Source organism: Schistocerca piceifrons, chromosome 3 (assembly GCF_021461385.2).
Source record: "Schistocerca piceifrons isolate TAMUIC-IGC-003096 chromosome 3, iqSchPice1.1, whole genome shotgun sequence".
In the NCBI taxonomy this organism is placed as follows: Eukaryota; Metazoa; Arthropoda; class Insecta; order Orthoptera; family Acrididae; genus Schistocerca; species Schistocerca piceifrons.
Window position 1 is genome coordinate 793,635,008 of NC_060140.1, and position 21,427 is coordinate 793,656,434.

General features: G+C 41.4%; 1 protein-coding gene across 1 annotated transcript in view; it reads left to right on the plus strand.

Annotated features, from left to right (window-relative positions):
• Positions 1 to 1,600: 1,600 nt before the first annotated feature.
• Positions 1,601 to 21,427, plus strand: part of LOC124787630 — a 212,719-nt gene continuing 192,892 nt past the window's right edge. Inside the window, exon 1 of the mRNA XM_047254390.1 lies at positions 1,601 to 3,627. Within this exon, the coding sequence (XP_047110346.1) occupies positions 1,638 to 3,627 (1,990 nt within the window). The 5' untranslated portion in view covers positions 1,601 to 1,637. The remainder of the gene's footprint in view (positions 3,628 to 21,427) is intronic.

Below are 21,427 nucleotides of genomic sequence, written 5' to 3' on the forward strand. Positions count from 1 at the left end.
CCTGTATAATTTCTTTTATCTCATCATACATTTTATTAATTTCTTCATCATCTGCAGAGCTAGTTGCCATATAAACTTGTACTACTGTAGTAGGCGTGGGCTTCATGTCTATCTTGGCCACAATAATGCGTTCACTATGCTGTTTGCAGTAGCTTACCCACACTCCTATTTTTATTCATTATTAAACCTACTCCTGCATTACCCCTATTTGATTTTGTATTTATAACCCTGTATTCACCTGACCAAAAGTCTTGTTCCTCCTGCCACCGAACTTCACTAATTCCCACTATATCTAACTTTAACCTATCCATTTCCCTTTTTAAATTTTCTAATCTACCTCCCCGGATAAGGGATATGACGTTCCACGCTCTGATCTGTAGAACGCCAGTTTTCTTTCTCCTGATAACGACATCCTCTTGAGTAGTCCCCGCGCGGAGATCCGAATGGGGGACTATTTTACCTCCAGAATATTTTTCCCAAGAGGACGCCATCATCATTTATCCATACAGTAAAGCTGCATGCTCTCGGGAAAAATTACGGCCGTAGTTTCCCCTTGCTTTCAGCTATTCGCAGTACCAGCACAGCAAGGCTGTTTTGTTTAGTGGTGCAAGGCCAGGTCAGTCAATCATCCAGACTGCTGTCCCTACAACTACTGAAAAGGCTGCTACCCCTCTTCAGGAGCCACACGCTTGTCTGGCCTCTCAACAGATACCCCTCCGTTGTGGTTCCACCTACGGTACAGCCATCTGTATCGCTGAGGCACGCAAGCCTCCCCACCAACCGCAAGGTCCATGGTTCATGGGGTGTATTAAACCACACAAATACTGAATTTTCGAGAGCGTGTCTTCTTTTTCTGAATGCCACACAATAAATCGTCTGGGAGTAGATTGTGTATAATGTATGTGTTCCAGTTATTGATGAAAGACGATGTATAGAAAGTATTCGTCGGTCGTAATCAGGATAATTTCGCATCTGGCCGTAACTGCTGACCATTAACATAGGATATTTTCTAGTGATTACTTGACAACTCTTCTACATCAGACACATATGTTTTGTCAGCAGAAATCATGCTGGAGGGTTGTTCAAGTTTGTTTCACTGGTTTTGCGGTACTGCCTCTCTCTAGTATTATATCTCTATGACGTTTCACCAATTGGGAATTAATGTTGCGTATTGAAAACGAGTGATGTGAAGCGACCTTTAGAAGTTCTTCTTCATGTCTAATATTTGTGGGCCTGTTTCGCAATTAACAGTGATTTTCTCAATTTTTAGCCTAAAGTAAGGTTTAATACATTGGCAATCCTATGAAACATTACAGTATCTTTCATAGTGATAACTGTTTCAGAAGAAATAACACACTAAAACAACAATTGTCTTCTGTCGCTACAGCTGTCAACTTGCGTTCGCAAGTTTGAATGCATACGGAAGGTTATCTAGAAGAAGTTAGTACCTTCGACCATAGCAATATCTATGGTCGAAGGTTACTACACGTAAACTGGTCTTTGGAAAATGCTCCATTTGTCCATGACCTAAGATCTTTGAAACCCAAAAGTTGTATCGTTGACTCAAGCATGTACCAAGGAAGAAGGATAGCGTGATGTTTGATTGTTAGTACAGTGTTGTGTTAAAAAACGTTGACATGAGCAGTATTGAAGTGTATGTCACTTATCTAGAGAAAGAAGGCCCATTTTTGAAACTATGGGTGCAACTCAACAGGTCAAGTGCTATGTTCGTGGAAAAACTTATCCGCCAATACACGGATCAGTTCGAAAGAGGCCTCTTCGTAACTCATCCTTCAGCTCTTATAGTCGGTGGCGTCTGTTGTGCGAAATACGTCGATGGAGTTTACTACAGGGCACGAATAATCAGCCTCGCAAACGTGTCAGAAGGCGAGATTTATGTACAGTTTTGCGATTTTGGAAATAAAGAAGTGGTTCCAGTTAGTAATATTAGAAATGTGCAGGTGCGTGCTGGTGATCCGCAACCACCTTTGGTTGCAGTTCCGGACCAGGCTACGGAATTTTATCTCGCTGGTGTACTGCCACCTCAAGGAGGAGAGTGGGAAGATTCTACAGTTGAGCATATAAGACAAAAACTTGGCTATGAAGAGTTTCAGGGCGTTATTGTTGGAGAAACTGCTAGAAGAAAGATACTGGCATTGTACTCTTCTGGAGGTATAGATATTTCACAGGTTCTGATACAGGAAGGTTTGGCGGTTTCTATTACACCCAGTGCGCAACAGATGATCAGTCAAAGTTTGCATACTTCTCAGTCTGTAACACACAAAGTTAATGTTAATGCACCCACAGCCCCTTGGCAGACTTTCACTCCCCCGCCGTCTATAAACCGTGTTGCCAATATTAGGCCCAATCCAGCATACCAAATTGAAACAATGCGGGCTGCCAGAACCAATGTCAATATGAAGAAAAACCCTGTGCAACAGGGCAGTGGAAGAGTCTTTGGAGTACCTGTTTTGGAAGTTAACTCAGAGCATTTGGTATATGTATCATTTGTGGACGATGGCCCTCTTGCATTTTCCGTCCAGTTAAAGGCTTTTGAAGATCAGCTTGCCAGCATGTCGAATGAAATAAATGACAATCCTCCACAGCCAATGCTGAAGCCATTGCTCCCAGGTTCAGTGTGTTTAGGTAGATTTTCTGAAGATCATTTGCTTTGTCGTGCTGTTGTCATGAGTGTAATGGATGACAGGTGTATGATATATTATGTAGATTTTGGGAATTCAGAAGTTCTTCCTTATTCAGAAATATACGAAATTCCAGACAAATACATGAATCTAAAGTCTATGGCACTTAGATATTCTCTTGCAGGGATAAGGGATATTCCTTTAAATGATGATCTCAAAGATGAATTCAAGAAAATAGTGCTAGATAAGTTATTAAAGATGAAGGTAGTTAATCCAGAAGGTCCACCTGTGAAGCAATATTGTGAGTTGTATGTTGATGGTAAAAGTGTTAAAGACTTGTTACTTGAAAAACTAAGAGTTCAGCAACTGTCTAAGGGGTACAAAAAAATGGCGCTACCTGCTGTGGGCTTAGTTGAGAATGTTTATGTTTCTTATGTTGAATCAGTTTCAAGTTTTTATGTTCAGTTGGAAGCCAATGTCAGTGGACTGACAAATATTATGAATTATTTGGCTTCATATTGCAACAGAACCCAGGTTCAAGGATTTTCTCCTGCTCAGTTGCAAGTTGGTATGCCATGTTGTGCATTGTTTGCAAATGATGGCCGTTGGTATCGTGCAAAAATTAAGAGTATTGAATCTAATATGGTGCATGTTTTTTATGTGGATTACGGTAATTCTGATACTGTGCCCATTAGCTCTCTGTGCAAAATTGAACCAACACTTCTAAGCCAGCCTCCTGAGCAGGCCATCCACTGTATACTTAATGGTTATGAACACCGTGGTGCTGAAGACGATCTTTCGGCAACATTTGAACTTGCTGTGATAGAAAAGTTGCTGTCAATGAAGGTATTGAAACACGTTCCAGGTGGCATAGTGGTTGATATTTATGACACCACCGTTCAGCCAGTGAAGAATATATCTGATTTGCTGACTGTAGCACAAACAAAGTCAGTAACAGCCGCAGCTCCTGCTGAATTGGACAGTGGTAAGATATGTGCTTGTATGTATATGTCTGACTTGGAAGTCCCGTATTTTATAAGATATCATTTGTAAAAAGTGTGACTGCATTAAATTGCTCATGCATGGATGTTCTATTCTACCTCTGCTAGCTAGGAAAAGTGTTAAAAGTAAGTTTCTTCTTATCAATCTGTTGTGTATAAATTTTGTAATGTTAGTATTTAATATCGCTGCTGTTGTGAACTCTATCACTGGTACCTTGGGAAGAATGCATGCGAAGTATACGTTCATGAAGTGTGACTTGTATGTAAATGGGATCTACAGTATTGTTCTTTGTGCTGTAAATTTTAACTTGGCTATGGTTGTGTATCTTGTTTACAATATCTCATTCAGTTTTTGTTAATGATAGCTTCGAGGGATTATGGAAGTGTCCGATTCCACCTGTCTGCTTTGACCCATGACATCACCAATATGGCGGAAATGGCTATTCTAAGCGTCTCAAAATATGGCGCCTATGATGTCACTACATACAAATGGCAACAAACACGAAAATACATATAAATAAGACAGTAACATCTCCCTCCAAACATACAATCAAACTAACGGGACAGACGTGAGAAATTGGGAGTTCTAGAGAGGGGACAAACTAAATGTAACAGTAAAAGAAAAAACACACCACGTTCCCAGAACACACAAAATGATGACAAAATTTTTTTTTTTTTTCTAATTACATGAATTGACACTTCCCTTGACCTATATAGGTCAACCCCAGTTGACGATACCAAAACGCCAACGCCTACAGCAAATACTAAGGAAATTGGAATCAGACATTTCCCTTCACCACAGCTGACGATACCAAAACACGGATACCTACATATAAAAGTAAGAAAATAGGAATCGATCATTTTCCTTGACCAGTATAGGTCATCCATAACTATTGATACGAAAAAACCAACACCTACAACTACGGAAAACAAAACATACACACACACACACACACACAGAGGGCACTATCAAACACAAGAAGACCTCTACAAACACAACCAACTCTTAAACTCCAGGCTGTAATGACGTCACATACCACAACACCGTTATGTAATGGGTCAAAGTAGATGGGTGGAATCTGACACTTCTGTTGACCCACCTTGGATAGCTTTTTTTTTTTTTTTTAAACCCTTGATTTATTTTTTTAGTCAACAGTTGTTTGACTAGATAGATGCTGTATTCTGTCTTATACTAATACAACTGTTGCATTCACCATCTTGTATACTAGTCTTGATTTGCCCCTATTATATTTGTGTCCTCTAACACTTCTTCCATGGTACTAAATCAAGTAGGCGCTATTCTTAGACAGTATAGTAGATGGACCATTATCGTGTCTCTTCTAGGTGTTTCCATTGGCTTCTATTCTCATCTTCACTACTCTGTTTTGTTTTCAACTTAATTTTTAACTGTCTTCGATGGCACTGCATCTAGTCTCTCCCTCCCTCTCTCCCTCCCTCTCCCCCTCCCCCCCTCCCCCCCCCCCAACCTCCCTCCTTCCCTTTCTCTTTCCCTCTCTCCTTTTTTATTTATTTTATTGTTTAAGATGTTTCTGGTAGTTCACACTGCATTTAACAACTCTAATCCAGATGTGCACTGTCAGGAACTTACTCCTCAGTACCATATCAATATGTGATATCAGAAAACTGTTTGATTAAAGAAGGCTTTCTACATCTGTGTCAGTCTACTTCTAACATCTTCCTTGCTTCAGCTGCCGCCATATGCTGACTTTCCTGTACAAAGAAAGGGTCGACAGAAGCGTCCGATTCTACGCGTCGGCTTTGACCCGTGACGTAAGGGTGTTGTGTGTGACGTCATGACGGCGCGGAGTTTGGTTTGAGTGTGGCTGTCTCCAGTTCTGTTTTATCTTATTTTATTTACTTTTCTGATCAGTTCGTTCTATCTTGTGAGATTCTTTTTTAAATTTAAAAACACTTATTACTTATTTTAATTATCTGTTTCCTCCAATTTCTGTTTTAGTTTATTATATTTATCTTTCTGATCTGTTCGTTCTATCCCGTGAGATTTTTTTTTTAAAAGACAAAAAACACTAATCAGCTACTGAAGCATCTTTATCTTCTATGGGTTGCAGGGGTTACGAGCCCTGGGGAGGTGGGTGGGTATTCATGCATGGCTGTCTTCACTTACACGTAGCTACGCAAGGCGTCTAAATTTGTTTATATTTAGTTTGCCCCCCCCCCAAAATACCCCACTTCCCGCACTTGTCCCGTTAGTGTCATTAAGCTTCTTGTGGAAAGTGTGTGTGTTTCTTTCCGCCATATTTGTGACGTCATGGGTCAAAGCAGACAGGCGGGATCGGACGCTTCCGTATTTCCCAAAGAAATTTTTTTGCATCTTCCACTACTGTGATTCCCAGGGCATTACAAGAGCTTCAGATTACATCCATCTGCTTTGACCCATGGCATCATCAATGCAGCAGAAGCAGCTACTTACAGTGTACACAAAATGGTGACAATGACATCACTAAGTACACATGCTAACAAATGCAAACAAAAGTAAAAAGACACAAAAGTGTTACTTCTGACGTGTTGCTAACAAATTTATCAGTGAGTTGGGTAGAAGTACAGTCTTCCTGTGCTCTCTGTTGCCCTGTTTCTGTTTTAACAATATTTCGAATTGTTTTAATTTTATTATCAGAGGTGCTGATCTCAGACATGATGCACATACTTCTCAAATTTTTAATAACTTTTCTTAATAAGTGCAGTAGTTTTTATAATGTTTGACTATTCCTGGATCATTTCTTTTTTCTGTTTACAAGACACTTTTATCCCGTTAGTATGCCATGGCGTTTTAGATGGTTTCTTAAATTATGTTTCATTCTTTTCTGAGGGAAACTGTTTTCAAATATTCTCAAAGAGATCTCGTGAAAGAGGTTAAATTTTAAATTAGCATCAGGTTCCCTGAACACCTCATCACACTAACTGTTGCAAGTTTTCCCTAAAATTTGCAATTTTCAAATTGTTAATTGAATCCACTATTTTGGAGGATTGTTTGCATTGCTGTATGGAGCTATGTCATATACTGTAACTAGCTGTGCACCATGATCAGACAGGCCATTCTTAACACAAAAAGTTTTTACTTGATTAAATTTATCTTGGTCTGTAAAAACATTATCTATCAGTATGTTGCTTTACTATACCATCTGAATAGGAAATTCTATAACTGATGTCAAATTGAAAGAACCACGTAATACTTTAAGGTCAAACTTTCTTTCAGACTCTTTCGGAAACTATACATTGAAATCCTTATAAACAAAATTTGCTTCCCTCTGACGTATCGCACAACAAAGAATCAAAGTTTTTCAAAAATAGCTGAAAATTTCCCAATTGGGACCTATACATGCTACAATTACAGAAGTACCATTATTTACTTTAGGCTGACATGCACGTTCTTCTGTGCATTGCTCTACACAAAACTTTTTAGTTCCTAAATTTTTTACACTATCGTAAATTTTAACGTTATGGCAGCTCCTCTCTGCATAGTGTCTTTACTTATATGTGCTGAAAGTTTATGTTGACCTACCTTTACCTTTTCCCTATCTGTGACTGTATGATGTTCAGACAGGCGTATTACACCTATTCCGCCTGCAGTTTCTAAATCTTCTAAACAAACAAGAAGCTCATCTACTTTGCTTTATAATTATCTGATATTCTGATGTGATGTAGTAATGTTATTTTTCACTGTGCTTTTATGAGAACCTTGTGACTTACTAACATTATTTTTCATTGTACTTATATGAGAATCTTGTGATATTTTAACATGTCTAGTACTTGCCTCGAGGATCTATCCCATTATGAGCCGTTCTACTGGATACGTATCTGTTCAGCTCATGGTGAACTATTCTTTTCAACTTGAGCCTTAGCACTATGTGCTCTGGCCCTGTTCTGGAAGTTTCAAGTTCCTCATTGAGATATGACACTACTGGTTTTTCAATTAACTTACAGAACATGTAAATCGTTCTGTTTGTTTTGGTTGTCCTTCGTATTTTGGTAATCACTGTTACCACAACTACATCAGGGTCACTGATTCCAGTTTCGATTTGGAAATTATCAGAGAGTTCAGCTCTATTCATTGCTATTAGATTAAATATATTTCCCTCATGAGTGAGATTCCTAATTATCTGTACCAGGTAGTTTTCAGGGAAGGCATTTAGCAACATTTCGCAGGATGTCTTATCACACTCACCACTAACAGAACCGTAATTTTCCCAATTGATCATTGGATGATTAAAATGTCCACTGATGACTACAGTATGATTGGGGAACTTACTTAAAGTTGCTTAAATTGTATTCTGTTTAGTGTTATGGAGAGCAAATTAGTATAGCTTGGTTTAATTTGTATGGTAAGCAAGAGTGATCAGGTCACTCTATTTCATATTAATCTATGTTATCTGTATATTGTGATGGCATTTATTTTTCTAACAGCAGTTACATGGAACGAAACAAAAGTAAACAAAAAAATGGAACAAAAATGAGCCCAGAAAGATTGCGCATCTCATTCTCTGTAAGTCACGCAGTAATTGTAGGTGTGGTGAGGGTAGAGGAGTGTATTATTTCATCAGTGCGGACTTCTCCAGAACAACAGTTGGTTGCCCATATCTCTCTGAAACAATATTTTCTGCAGAAGTATGCATTTGCATAATATTTTAAATTGGATAGTGGGAGATTCCCCCCATGAACCATGGACCTTGCCGTTGGGGGGTAGGCTTGCGTGCCTGAGCGATACAGATGGCCGTACCGTAGGTGCAACCACAACGGAGGGGTATCTGTTGAGAGGCCAGACAAACATGTGGTTCCTGAAGAGGGGCAGCAGCCTTTTCAGTAGTTGCAGGGGCAACAGTCTGGATGATTGACTGATCTGGCCTTGTAACATTAACCAAAACGGCCTTGCTGTGCTGGTACTGCGAACGGCTGAAAGCAAGGGGAAACTACAGCCGTAATTTTTCCCGAGGACATGCAGCTTTACTGTATGATTAAATGATGAGGCGTCCTCTTGGGTAAAATATTCCGGAGGTAAAATAGTCCCCCATTCGGATCTCCGGGCAGGGAGTACTCAAGAGAACGTCATTATCAGGAGAAAGAAAACTGGCATTCTACGGATCGGAGCGTGGAATGTCAGATCCCTTAATCGGGCAGGTAGGTTAGAAAATTTAAAAAGGGAAATGGATAGGTTAAAGTTAGATATAGTGGGAATTAGTGAAGTTCGGAGGCAGGAGGAACAAGACTTTTGGTCAGGTGATTACAGGGTTATAAATACAAAATCAAATAGGGGTAATGCAGGAGTAGGTTTAATAATGAATAAAAGAATAGGAGTGCGCGTTAGCTACTACAAACAGCATAGTGAACGCATTATTGTGGCCAAGATAGACACAAAGCCCATGCCTACTACAGTAGTACAAGTTTATATGCCAACTAGCTCTGCAGATGATGAAGAAATAGATGAAATGTATGACGAGATAAAAGAAATTATTCAGGTAGTGAAGGGAGACGAAAATTTAATAGTCATGGGTGACTGGAATTCGTCAGTAGGAAAAGGGAGAGAAGGAAACATAGTAGGTGAATATGGATTGGGGGGAAGGAATGAGAGAGGAAGCCGCCTTGTAGAATTTTGCACAGAGCATAACTTAATCATAACTAAAACTTGGTTCAAGAAACATAAAAGAAGGTTGTATACCTGGAAGAATCCTGGAGATACCAAAAGGTATCAGATAGATTATATAATGGTAAGACAGAGATTTAGGAACCAGGTTTTAAATTGTAAGACATTTCCAGGGGCAGATGTGGATTCTGACCACAATCTATTGGTTATGAACCGCAGATTGAAACTGAAGAAACTGCAAAAAGGTGGGAATTTAAGGAGATGGGACCTGGATAAACTGAAGGAACCAGAGGTTGTAGAGAGTTTCAGGGAGAGCATAAGGGAACAATTGACAGGAATGGGGGAAAGAAATACAGTGTAAGAAGAATGGGTAGCTCTGAGGGATGAAGCAGTGAAGGCAGCAGAGGATCAAGTAGGTAAAAAGACGAGGGCTAATAGAAATCCTTGGGTAACAGAAGAAATATTGAATTTAATTGATGAAAGGAGAAAATATAAAAATGCAGTAAATGAAGCAGGCAAAAAGGAATACAAACATCTCAAAAATGAGATCGACAGGAAGTGCAAAATGGCTAAGCAGGGTTGGCTAGAGGACAAATGTAAGGATGTAGAGGCTTGTCTCACTAGGGGTAAGATAGATACTGCCTACAGGAAAATTAAAGAGACCTTTGGAGAGAAGAGAACCACTTGTACGAATATCAAGAGCTCAGATGGCAACCCAGTTCTAAGCAAAGAAGGGAAGGCAGAAAGGTGGAAGGAGTATATAAAGGGTTTATACAAGGGCGATGTAATTGAGGACAATATTAAGGAAATGGAAGAGGATGTAGATGAAGATGAAATGAGAGATAAGATACTGCGTGAAGAGTTTGACAGAGCACTGAAAGACCTGAGTCGAAACAAGGCCCTGGGAGTAGACAACATTCCATTAGAACTACTGATGGTCTTGGGAGAGGCAGTCATGACAAAACTCTACCATCTGGTGAGCAAGATGTATGAGACAGGCGAAATACCCACAGACTTCAAGAAGAATATAATAATTCCAATCCCAAACAAAGCAGGTGTTGACAGATGTGAAAATTACCGAACTATCAGTTTAATAAGTCACAGCTGCAAAATACTAACGCGAATTCTTTACAGACGAATGGAAAAACTGGTAGAAGCGGACCTCGGGGAAGATCAGTTTGGATTCCGTAGAAATGTTGGAACACGTGAGACAATACTAACCTTACGACTTATCTTAGAAGAAAGATTAAGAAAAGACAAACCTACGTTTCTAGCATTTGTAGACTTAGAGAAAGCTTTTGACGACGTTAACTGGAATACTCTCTTTCAAATTCTGAAGGTGGCAGGGATAAAATACAAGGAACGAAAGGCTATTTACAATTTGTACAGAAACCAGATGGCAGTTATAAGAGTCGAGGGGCATGAAGGGGAAGCAGTGGTTGGGAAAGGAGTGAGACAGGGTTGTAGCCTCTCCCCGATGTTATTCAATCTGTATATTGAGCAAGCAGTAAAGGAAACAAAAGAAAAATTCGGAGTAGGTATTAAAATCCATGGAGAAGAAGTAAAAACCTTGAGGTTCGCCGATGACATTGTAATTCTGTCAGAGACAGCAAAGGACTTGGAAGAGCAGTTGAACGGAATGGACAGTATCTTGAAAGGAGGATATAAGATGAACATCAACAAAAGCAAAACGAGGATAATGGAATGTAGTCAAATTAAGTCGGGTGATGCTGAGGGAATTAGATTACGAAATGAGACTCTTAAAGTAGTAAAGGAGTTTTGCTATTTAGGGAGTAAAATAACCGATGATGGTCGAAGTAGAGAGGATATAAAATGTAGACTGGCAATGGCAAGGAAAGCGTTTCTCACGAAGAGAAATTTGTTAACATCGAGTATAGATTTAAGTGTCAGGAAGTCATTTCTGAAAGTATTTGTATGGAGTGTAGCCATGTATGGAAGTGAAACATGGACGGTAACTAGTTTGGACAAGAAGAGAATAGAAGCTTTCGAAATGTGGTGCTACAGAAGAATGCTGAAGATAAGGTGGGTAGATCACGTAACTAATGAGGAGGTATTGAATAGGATTGGGGAGAAGAGAAGTTTGTGGCACAACTTGACTAGAAGAAGGGATCGGTTGGTAGGACATGTTTTGAGGCATCGAGGGATCACAAATTTAGCATTGGATGGCACCGTGGAGGGTAAAAATCGTAGAGGGAGGCCAAGAGATGAATACACTAAGCAGATTCAGAAGGATGTAGGTTGCAGTAGGTACTGGGAGATGAAGAAGCTTGCACAGGATAGAGTAGCATGGAGAGCTGCATCAAACCAGTCTTAGGACTGAAGACTACAACAACAACAACAATGGGAAATTTGAAGGACAGGATAAATATTGTTAGACTGAGTTAATACTCTGTACAGCTCTCATTAAACTAAATAAATGCAAAATAATGTTACTACATGCTTATGACTGTACTAAACCGTGATCATCTGCTTTTTCTCACTCTATATTTATCAAGGAGAAATGACATAAATTTGAAGGCATGCCATTATATTTTTCCATTACATGCATTTCAGGGCTTGGGTGTTCTCTGCACCTTTCTCATCTATAAAAAGATATTAAGGTATTCATTTTCTGCTTCACTTCCTCTGTTCGCATTTTCAGCAATTTCTTGCCAATGTAATTGTGTGTGTTAAGTATTATATGCTGTGGATCTTAGGATCCATGAAGCACTTGTGGGATCTATGCTCTTCTATCAACAGAAGTATGCTATTGTCCGGCCACTCCATCACCAGGAAAAACACTATTAAAAAAAAAAAAAAAAAAAAACATCACTCACGTGTGAAAAATAGCATACTATGGCAAATCAAGTGTACCTTATCTCCCTGGTGCTAGTGCCAGGCTGGAGAGGGCCCAAAGTTTCCTCGATGGTCCACTCTAAAACCGACAACAAGCGAAGCGCTTCAGTCAACACCTGCAAATGTGACCAGTGCATGACCGATAGCCATTTGTGCATGCATGCCTAGTGTTTTAACACCAGAGAGAATTCTCATTCACTATGGGGCATTTGCTTGTGTTCACTTCAGTGGAAAGAGGCTTTAATGAGCATTATTTGGGGACCTGCAGGAACTTGGCAGCATAAAGCTTGCTCAGGCAACCTGGGCTCTCTGGGTGGACTTTGTTGAGGAAAGGCTAGTACAGTCCCTACCAGTAATCAAGTAATCATCACATTGGATTAATATCTTTATTGGGAAATATTTTTAAACAATTCGTTAACTGTCAATTGTCTGGAGTACAGAAAACTGTGATTTCATGGATACCACTCCACTCTGGTTAATCTACCCAGTTGTAGGCAGCTGTACAGGAAGCCTTTCTCCATAAACACACTTTGAGTGTCTCTTTTTATTTTGAGAGGAAAACCTGCGAGAGAACTTGAACACTTTTTCCTTCTCACAATGTCCTTATGAGCTAATGCTGTTTGCATTGTAGAATCAGATAGGCCCTGTCAGTTCCTCATGATAATAGTGTACCCCAAGAAAATGTACACAACTCTCTTTTTGCCATAACAACCAACAAGATTATGCAGTATTACAGACCAATGTCCCTAACATCTTTTTTTCTGCATAATCCTTGACCACATTCTCATTTTGAATGTAGTAAATTTTCTTGAGACCTAGAATCTTGTGTCCACGAATCACCCCCCTGCCCTGCGGGTCCAGGGCTTGGAATAGGCCCGAGGTATTCCCGCTTGTCATGAGAGACAACTAAAAGGAGTCTCTCACATTTCGGCCTTTATGTGATGGTCCAATGTAGGGTTTGACCTCCATTTTTCAAAATTTTCCCAAAGAGCGAGCCAATTGCGAAAGGTCCCCTGACATGGTGCATCATGCATCGAGATCTTTAGCCGATTTTCTTGTCATCGCATTGCAGTCCTGCTTCTTCTCCATCTTTTGAGTGAGGACACCTTCCTAGGTGTGTTTTCCACCATGCACTGTGCAGTGTTACTTTCTGTGCGGATAATGACCATGGACATCTTTGCACCTCATATCCAGTGTGGTAACCAGTCAGTTGTGTTGGGACAACACAGGGATCACTCTGCTGATGCCTGTGCCGTTAACTCCCCACATATGCCAAGGAGTAGATGCCTGTCACCTTGGGGGATCGGGACTCCTGGCAATGGCCATCCTGCCAGGTAGTCTTTGCTACGGCTGGGTGGCACCCGTGGGGAGGGTCAGAGTGGGTGGCATCAGGGCAGATGACACGCCATGAAGCGTAGTACGTCATCTCTTGCTGGTGGTCTGCTGCCAGCAGTCTGTAAATGGACAAAGTCTAATTTTAGTGCTAATAAATATGACCCCAAGTCGTTCCCCTCCCTGGCCACACCATGGGAGGAACACAAGGCTAAGTATGGCATTGAAGCTTATTCACCCTGGTACCTTGTACTTATGAAAGTTGATGGAGAATCGTTTATGTCCATGAAGCCTCAGTTGTTTTGGAACATTTGGAGGACAAGTTTGGGAAGGTGGAGGGATTGTCCAGAGTGCACTCTGGGTCAGTTTTGATGAAAACAGCATCCTCTGCCCAGTCACGGGCATTACTCGCTTGTGGCAAGTTGGGGGATGTTTCTGTTACCATCGCACCCCATAAGAGCTTGAATATGGTCCAGGGTGTTACATTCCACAGGGACCTTTTTTTGCAGTCTGGTGACGAGCTGCATGCCAATTTAGCCAATTTAGAGCAGCGAGGTGTTAAATTCGTCTGGCGCGTCCATTGAGGGACCAAGGGATAGCCAGATTGCCACCACAGCCTTCATCTTGGCCTTCGAGGATGACACATTGCCTTAGAAGGTCAAGGTGATGGTCTGCCGCTGTGACGTCAAGCCATATATCCCTCCCCTGATGCGGTGCTTTAAGTGCTGAAAGTTTGGCCATATGTCTTACTGCTGTTCTTCCAGCCCTACCTGTCAAGATTGTGGATGTCTATCACATCCCAATATTCCATGTGCATTGCCTCCCATCTGTGTCAACTGTGGAGAGCATCATTCACCTTGCTCACCAGATTACAGGATTTTACTGAAAGAGAAGAAAATCATGGAATATAAGACCCTGGACTGACTGACCTACACTGAGGCTAAGAGGAAATTTGAGTGCCCACATCCTGTGGCTATGATTTCTTATGCCGCCGCTACAAGAACAGTTGTCGCCCCATCAGTTCCTCGCATTCCGCAGTTGCCTCTCTGAACCATAAGACTACACCTGCCCCCTTGATGGTGGGGGGGGCACTTCCCTCCCTGTTGCTCCCACACCACCTACTTCGGGAGCAAACACCCCCCCCCCCCCCCCCCCCCCAACCATCAGGGATATCAGTTCCCACTTTTGAGCTGGAGAAGCATAATCTTCTTTGGCTCCTCTCGCTAGGAAGGGGTCCCTTGGGTCACTCCCTTCCTAGGTTTCTGCTAGTGGGAAAGATGACACCCGCCATTGGCTGAAGAGCCCTAAAGCAGCTGGTCGTAGGGCTTCATGCTCATCCACAATCCAGGCGAATGAATCAGTAAAGTCCTCCCAGCCAGGGAAACCCAAGGAGCAGCGAGAGAAATCCAAAACAAAGGTCCCCAAGAGCGAGGGAATTGCGGCAAGACCAAGGGGCTTGTGGTGGCACCCACACCACCCCTACCTACAAGCTCGGCATCTGCAGATGAGGTGGAGATTCTGGTGTCTGCTGCGGACCTAGATCTCGCCGGACCCTCAGCAGGTGACCCTGAGGTGTGTAAACTGCCTCATTGAGTTCTGTGCCTTCCCAGTCTCACGATGCTGTCATCCTCCAGTGGAATTGCGGCTGAGCTATGGCAACTGTTAAGCTTTATACCTGCTTTCTGCATTGCCCTCCAGGAAACCTGGTTTCCAGCAATGTAGATCCCTGCCCTCCGCGGCTATAATGGATATTACAGGAACCGTAGTGTCTATAATCGAGTGTCAGGTGGAGTTTGCATTTATGTCCTATACTCAGTCTGTAGTGAAACTGTGCCCCTCAAACCCCTCTTCAAGCTGTGGCTGTCAGAATACGGACGACGCAGGAAATAACTGTCTGCAATGTATATCTTCCAACAGCTGGTGCAGTATCCCTGAATGTAATAACTGCACTGATTGATCAGCTCCCTAAATCTCCCTACTTTTGGGAGATTTTAATGCCCATAACCCCTTTCTGGTGTGACACCATGCTTACTTGCCGAGGCAGAGATGTCGAAACTCTACTGTCTCAGTTCGACATCTGCCTCTTAAATACTGGGGCCGCCACACATTTCAATCATGCTCGAGGTAGTTACTCGGCCATTGATTTATCAATTTGCAGCCCAGGACTTTACCCATCTATCCACTGGAGAGAAAGTGATGACCTGTGTGGTAGTGACCACTTCCCCATCTTCCTGTCACTGCCCCGGCATCAGGCCCAGGGATGCCTGCCCAGATGGGCATTAAACAAGGCGGACTGGGAAACTTTCATCTCTGATGTCACTGTTGACTCTCCCCCACGTGGTAACATAAGTGTGATTATTGAGCAGGTGACTACCACAATCGTTTCTGCGGCAGAAAATGCGATCCCTCACTCTTTAGGGTGCCCCCAGGGTAAAACAGTCCTTGGTGGTCACCGGAAGTCGCTGAGGGAATTACAGAGTGTCGGCGAGCTCTTCAGTGACATAAGCAGCACCCTTCCCTACAGCATCTAATAGCCTTTAAGTGGCTCTGTGCCCGTGTACGCTGGCTTATAAAACGACAGAAACGGGAATGTTGCGAGAGGTACGTGTCGACCATTGGGTGCCACACATCACCTTTCCAAGTCTGGACGAAGATCAGATGTCTTTTTGGATACAAGATCCGAACAGGTGTCCCTGGCGTTACCATCAATGGCGTGCTATGTAGCAATTGCCGAGCACTTTTCTGAGCTCTATGCTCGAGCCTCTGCATCAGAGAACTACCCCCCAGCCTTTTGCACACTCAAATGGCGGATGGAAAGGAAAGTCCTCTCATTCACTACCTGCCACAATGAACCCCCTTTTTTTTTCATCAGTCTACTGACTGGTTTGATGCGGCCCGCCACGAATTCCTTTCCTGTGCTAACCTCTTCATCTCAGAGTAGCACTTGCAACCTTCATCCTCAATTATTTGCTTGACGTATTCCAATCTCTGTCTTCCTCTACAGTTTTTGCCCTCTACAGCTCCCTTTAGTACCATGGAAGTCATTCCCTCATGTCTTAGCAGATGTCCTATCATCCTGTCCCGTCTCCTTATCAGTGTTTTCCACATATTCCTTTCCTCTCCGATTCTGCGTAGAACCTCCTCATTCCTTACCTTATCAGTCCACCTAATTTTCAACATTTGTCTATAGCACCACATCTCAAATGCTTCGATTCTCTTCTGTTCCGGTTTTCCCACAGTCCATGTTTCACTACCATACAATGCTGTACTCCAGACGTACATCCTCAGAAATTTCTTCCTCAAATTAAGGCCGGTATTTGATATTAGTAGACTTCTCTTGGCCAGAAATGCCTTTTTTGCCATAGCGAGTCTGCTTTTGATGTCCTCCTTGCTCCATCTGTCATTGGTTATTTTACTGCCTAGGTAGCAGAATTCCTTAACTTCATTGACTCCGTGACCATCAATCCTGATGTTAAGTTTCTCGCTGTTCTCATTTCTACTACTTCTCATTACCTTCGTCTTTCTCCGATTTACTCTCAAACCATACTGTGTACTCATTAGACTGTTCATTCCGTTCAGCAGATCATTTAATTCTTCTTCACTTTCACTCAGGATAGCAATGTCATCAGTGAATCGTATTATTGATACCCTTTCACCTTGTATTTTAATTCCACGCCTGAACCTTTCTTTTATTTCCATCATTGCTTTATCGATGTACAGATTGAAGAGTAGGGGCGAAAGGGTACAGCCTTGTCTTACACCCTTCTTCATACGAGCACTTCGTTCTTGATCGTCCACTCTTATTATTCCCTCTTGGTTGTTGTACATATAGTATATGACCCGTCTCTCCCTATAGCTTACCCTTACTTTTTTCAGAATCTCGAACAACTTGCACCATTTTATATTAAATGAAACGACAAGTTTACTGTTACCAGTCACCGCTTTATTTTTTCCACGACGCGTTTCGAAGGTTTAAACCTCCATCATCGGGTGGATTTACATTAGTTAGTATTACATATGTGTGTATGTTGTGTTACGACATTTGGAGGAACTTGTGGCACTGCCTAGTGGAGAAACAAGACACTATTTCAGAATATGGTTTTGGATAACTTTTGACAAAAAAATTAAACTGATATTTAATGGTAAACTTTAATAAGTAAACTAGAGTACCTCCAGTGGTCACAGGTTCCTTTTTCTTATCGTAACACTTCACATGTATACTGCCACATTTGTAAACAAATATGGCGTCTGGAATCAGCTGGGTGCAAGGTTCGTACAGCAGAAGAGAAGACATAATCGCAAAGTGCAAAGAATATACATTGTAACAACATTATTACAGAATAATCGTTTAAATCATTTGGAGGTGTTTGTTTTGAGGTGTCAAATATATGTGTGTGTACTTCAGGTGGTATATAAATCCAATTTTGAAAGGTTGAAACAGCTAAACATTCGTACTCGTTTATGCAATCAGGTGAAATGTTAAAATGGCTTAAACTTCATACTTGCTAATAACAATTAGGTAAAATGTTACAGGCTTGAATTACAATGATCATATTGGCTACAGCAGTAAAATCATACATAGATGACACTCTTTGAAGAAAGAGAGACAGAGAGAGAGAGAGAGAGAGAGGGAGAGGAAGGAGTGATTATATGAGAGCAAACATTTACATGGCAAGGAGTCTTAAGATTACATGTTGCATATATTAGCTGCGTAAAGGTTGGGGTAATACACTGGTTAATGTTATAAAATATGCAGATAGATATACATTTGTGCCAGTAGTTGATGTACATACAGTTTTAAGCTGACAGGGGGTACAAGCTGTTAGTGTGATGCATTATCTGTGTGTGTGTGTGTGTGTGTGTGTGTGTGTGTGTGTGTGTACAAAAACTTTGAGTGTAGGCAGTTGCTGAAAACAGAGATGGTACTATTGTAAATATTGTCATTTTTGTCATTTAAGATGGATTCTGGTTGTTTCATTTGGTGTTTGTATATTTGGAGTGTTTCAAGGATCTCTAGTTTTCTGCCTTTAGGTTGGATGTATAGGATGCTAATACTTGTGTTGTTAACATGGTGTTTTGTTTCATGTAGGTGGGTAGCTACTGCTGATGTGTGGTATTTTTTGTTTTTTAGTGCTGCAATGTGTTCCTTGAACCTAATGGTAAATGATCTGCCTGTCTGGCCTATGTAGAAGCAGTCACAGTCCAAACATTCAATTTTGTACACACCTGTGTGATGAAGTGGGTTTCGTGTGCAGATGTTGTGGGGTAACTTCTGTCCAATCTTGTTGTCTGTTGTAAAGGATATGCTTATGCCTTTCCGTTTGAAGACATCAGCAATCTGGTATGAAATGTTACCCAGAAAGGGGATTGTATGCAAGACATTATTTTCTTTTTGTTTTTTTGTGTTGTGATTGCTTTGCCATTATTGAGTGTTTTAGAGTGTCTATTATGGAGTTGTTATAGCCATTTTCAATAGCTGTTTGTTTTATTATTTCAATTTCTTGATCACGTTTATCTTCTGAGAGTGGTAGTTGGATAGCTCTATTAATCACGTACTGGTATGCTGCCATTTTGTGTGCTGCGGGGTGGCAAGAGGAGTTGTGGATTGTAGTATGTGTTGTGGTAGGCTTCTGATAAATTTCAAACTGATGTCTGTTATTCTTTATTGTAATGGTAAGGTCTAGGAAATTTATACTGTCATCTTTTTGGTGTTCAACTGTGAATTTTATGCTATTCAACTGACTGATGTCATCTTTAGTGCCTTTGATTAAAATTATGATATCATCTACATATCTGTAGTAGTAGATGATATTTTTGAGGAGGTGGTGATTGGAATTCAAGATTTTGTCTTCTAGGTTACTTATAAATATTTCTGCTAACAATTCGGAAAGATTTGAGCCCATTGCCAGACCATGTGTGTCTTAGGTCACAACCTAAGATACACAAAGATGGGACCCCCATCAGACCCATAGTGAACTGTAGGAACAGCCCAACATTCAAGCTCAATAAAATACTCTTCAGAATTCTCAAACAAGCATACACATTCAATAATGAGAGAACACTTAAAAACACAACAGAATTCACACAATATGTCAAAAACATACAAGTACCTGATGGAGCCACACTTGCCTCATTCGACATACAAAACCTTTATTCATCTGTGCCAATAGATCCCACACTACAAATAATTAATGTCAACCTACATAAACACAAAAAAATCCCTTCAACTCACATTAAAGAACTAATGGACCTGCTTGAATTCACACTTTCACACAACTGTTTTAAATTTAACAATAAAATCTACAAACACACACATGGTCTGGCAATGGGCTCAAATCTTTCCGGATTGTTAGCAGAAATATTTATAAGTAACCTAGAAGACAAAATCTTGAATTCCAATCACCACCTCCTCAAAAATATCATCTAGTACTACAGATATGTAGATGATATCATAATTTTAATCAAAGGCACTAAAGATGACATCAGTGAGTTGAATCAGTTTTTCAACAACTCCCATGAAAGCATAAAATATTTTATATTGTCGAACGCTTTTCCCAGGTCGACAAATCCTATGAAAGTGTCTTGATTTTTCTTTAGCCTTGCTTCCATTATTAGCCGTAACGTCAGAATTGCCTCTCTCGTCCCTTTACTTTTCCTAAAGCCAAACTGATCGCCACCTAGCGCATTCTCAATTTTCTTTTCCATTCTTCTGTATATTATTCTTGTAAGCAGCTTCGATGCATGAGCTGTTATGCTGATTGTGCGATAATTCTCGCACTTGTCAGCTCTTGCCGTCTTCGGAATTGTGTGGATGATGATGCTTTTCTGAAAGTCAGATGGTATATTGCCAGACTCATATATTTTACACACCAACGTGAATAGTCGTTTTGTTGCCACTTCCCCCAATGATTTTAGAAATTCTGATGGAATGTTATCTATCCCTTCTGCCTTATTTGACCGTAAGTCCTCCAAAGCTCTTTTAAATTCCGATTCTAATACTGGATCCCCTATCTCTTCTAAATCGACTCCTGTTTCTTCTTCTATCACATCAGACAAATCTTCACCCTCATAGAGGCTTTCAATGTATTCTTTCCACCTATCTGCTCTCTCCTCTGCATTTAACAGTGAACCCTATAACGCCCCATTTACGGAGTGGGAGCTCCTCAGTGCACTTGCACATTGCCCCGACACAGTTCCTGGGCCAGATCCGATCCACAGTTGGATGATTGAACATCTCGTCTGACTACAAGCGCCACCTCCTCATAATCTTCAACCGGATCTGGTGCAATGCCATCTTTCCTTCGCAATGGCGGGAGAGCATCATCATTCCAGTGCTCAAACCTGGTCAAAACCCACTTGATGTGTGTAGCTATTGACCTATCAGCATCGCCAATGTCCTTTGTAAGCTGCTGGAACATATGGTGTGTTGGAGGTATGGTTGGGTCCTGGAGTCACGTGGCCTACTGGCTCCATGTTAGGGCAGCCTCTGCTATGGTCACTCTACCACTGATAATCTTGTGTTCCTCAAGTCTGCCACCCGAACAGCCTTTTCCAGACACCAACACCTAGATGCCATCTATTTTTATCAATGCAAAGTGTATGACACCACCTGGCGACATCATATCTTTGCCACATTATATGGGTGGGGTCTCTGGGGCCTGCTCCAGATATTTATCCAGAATTTCCTGCCACTTCGTACTTTCCGTTTCCAAATTGGTGCCTCCCACAGTCCCCCCTACCCCCCCCTACCCCCCCCCCCCCTCCCCCCCCCGATATACAGAAGAATGGTGTCTCGCATGGCTCTGTATTGAGTGTATCACTATTTTTAGTGGCCATTAACGGTGTAGTAGCAGCTGTAGGGCTGTCCATCTCACCCTCTGTGATGCAGACGACTTTTGCATTTCGTACTGCTCCACCAGTACTGGTGTTGCTGAGCAGCATGTACAGGGAGCCACCCACAAGGCGCAGTCATGGGCTCT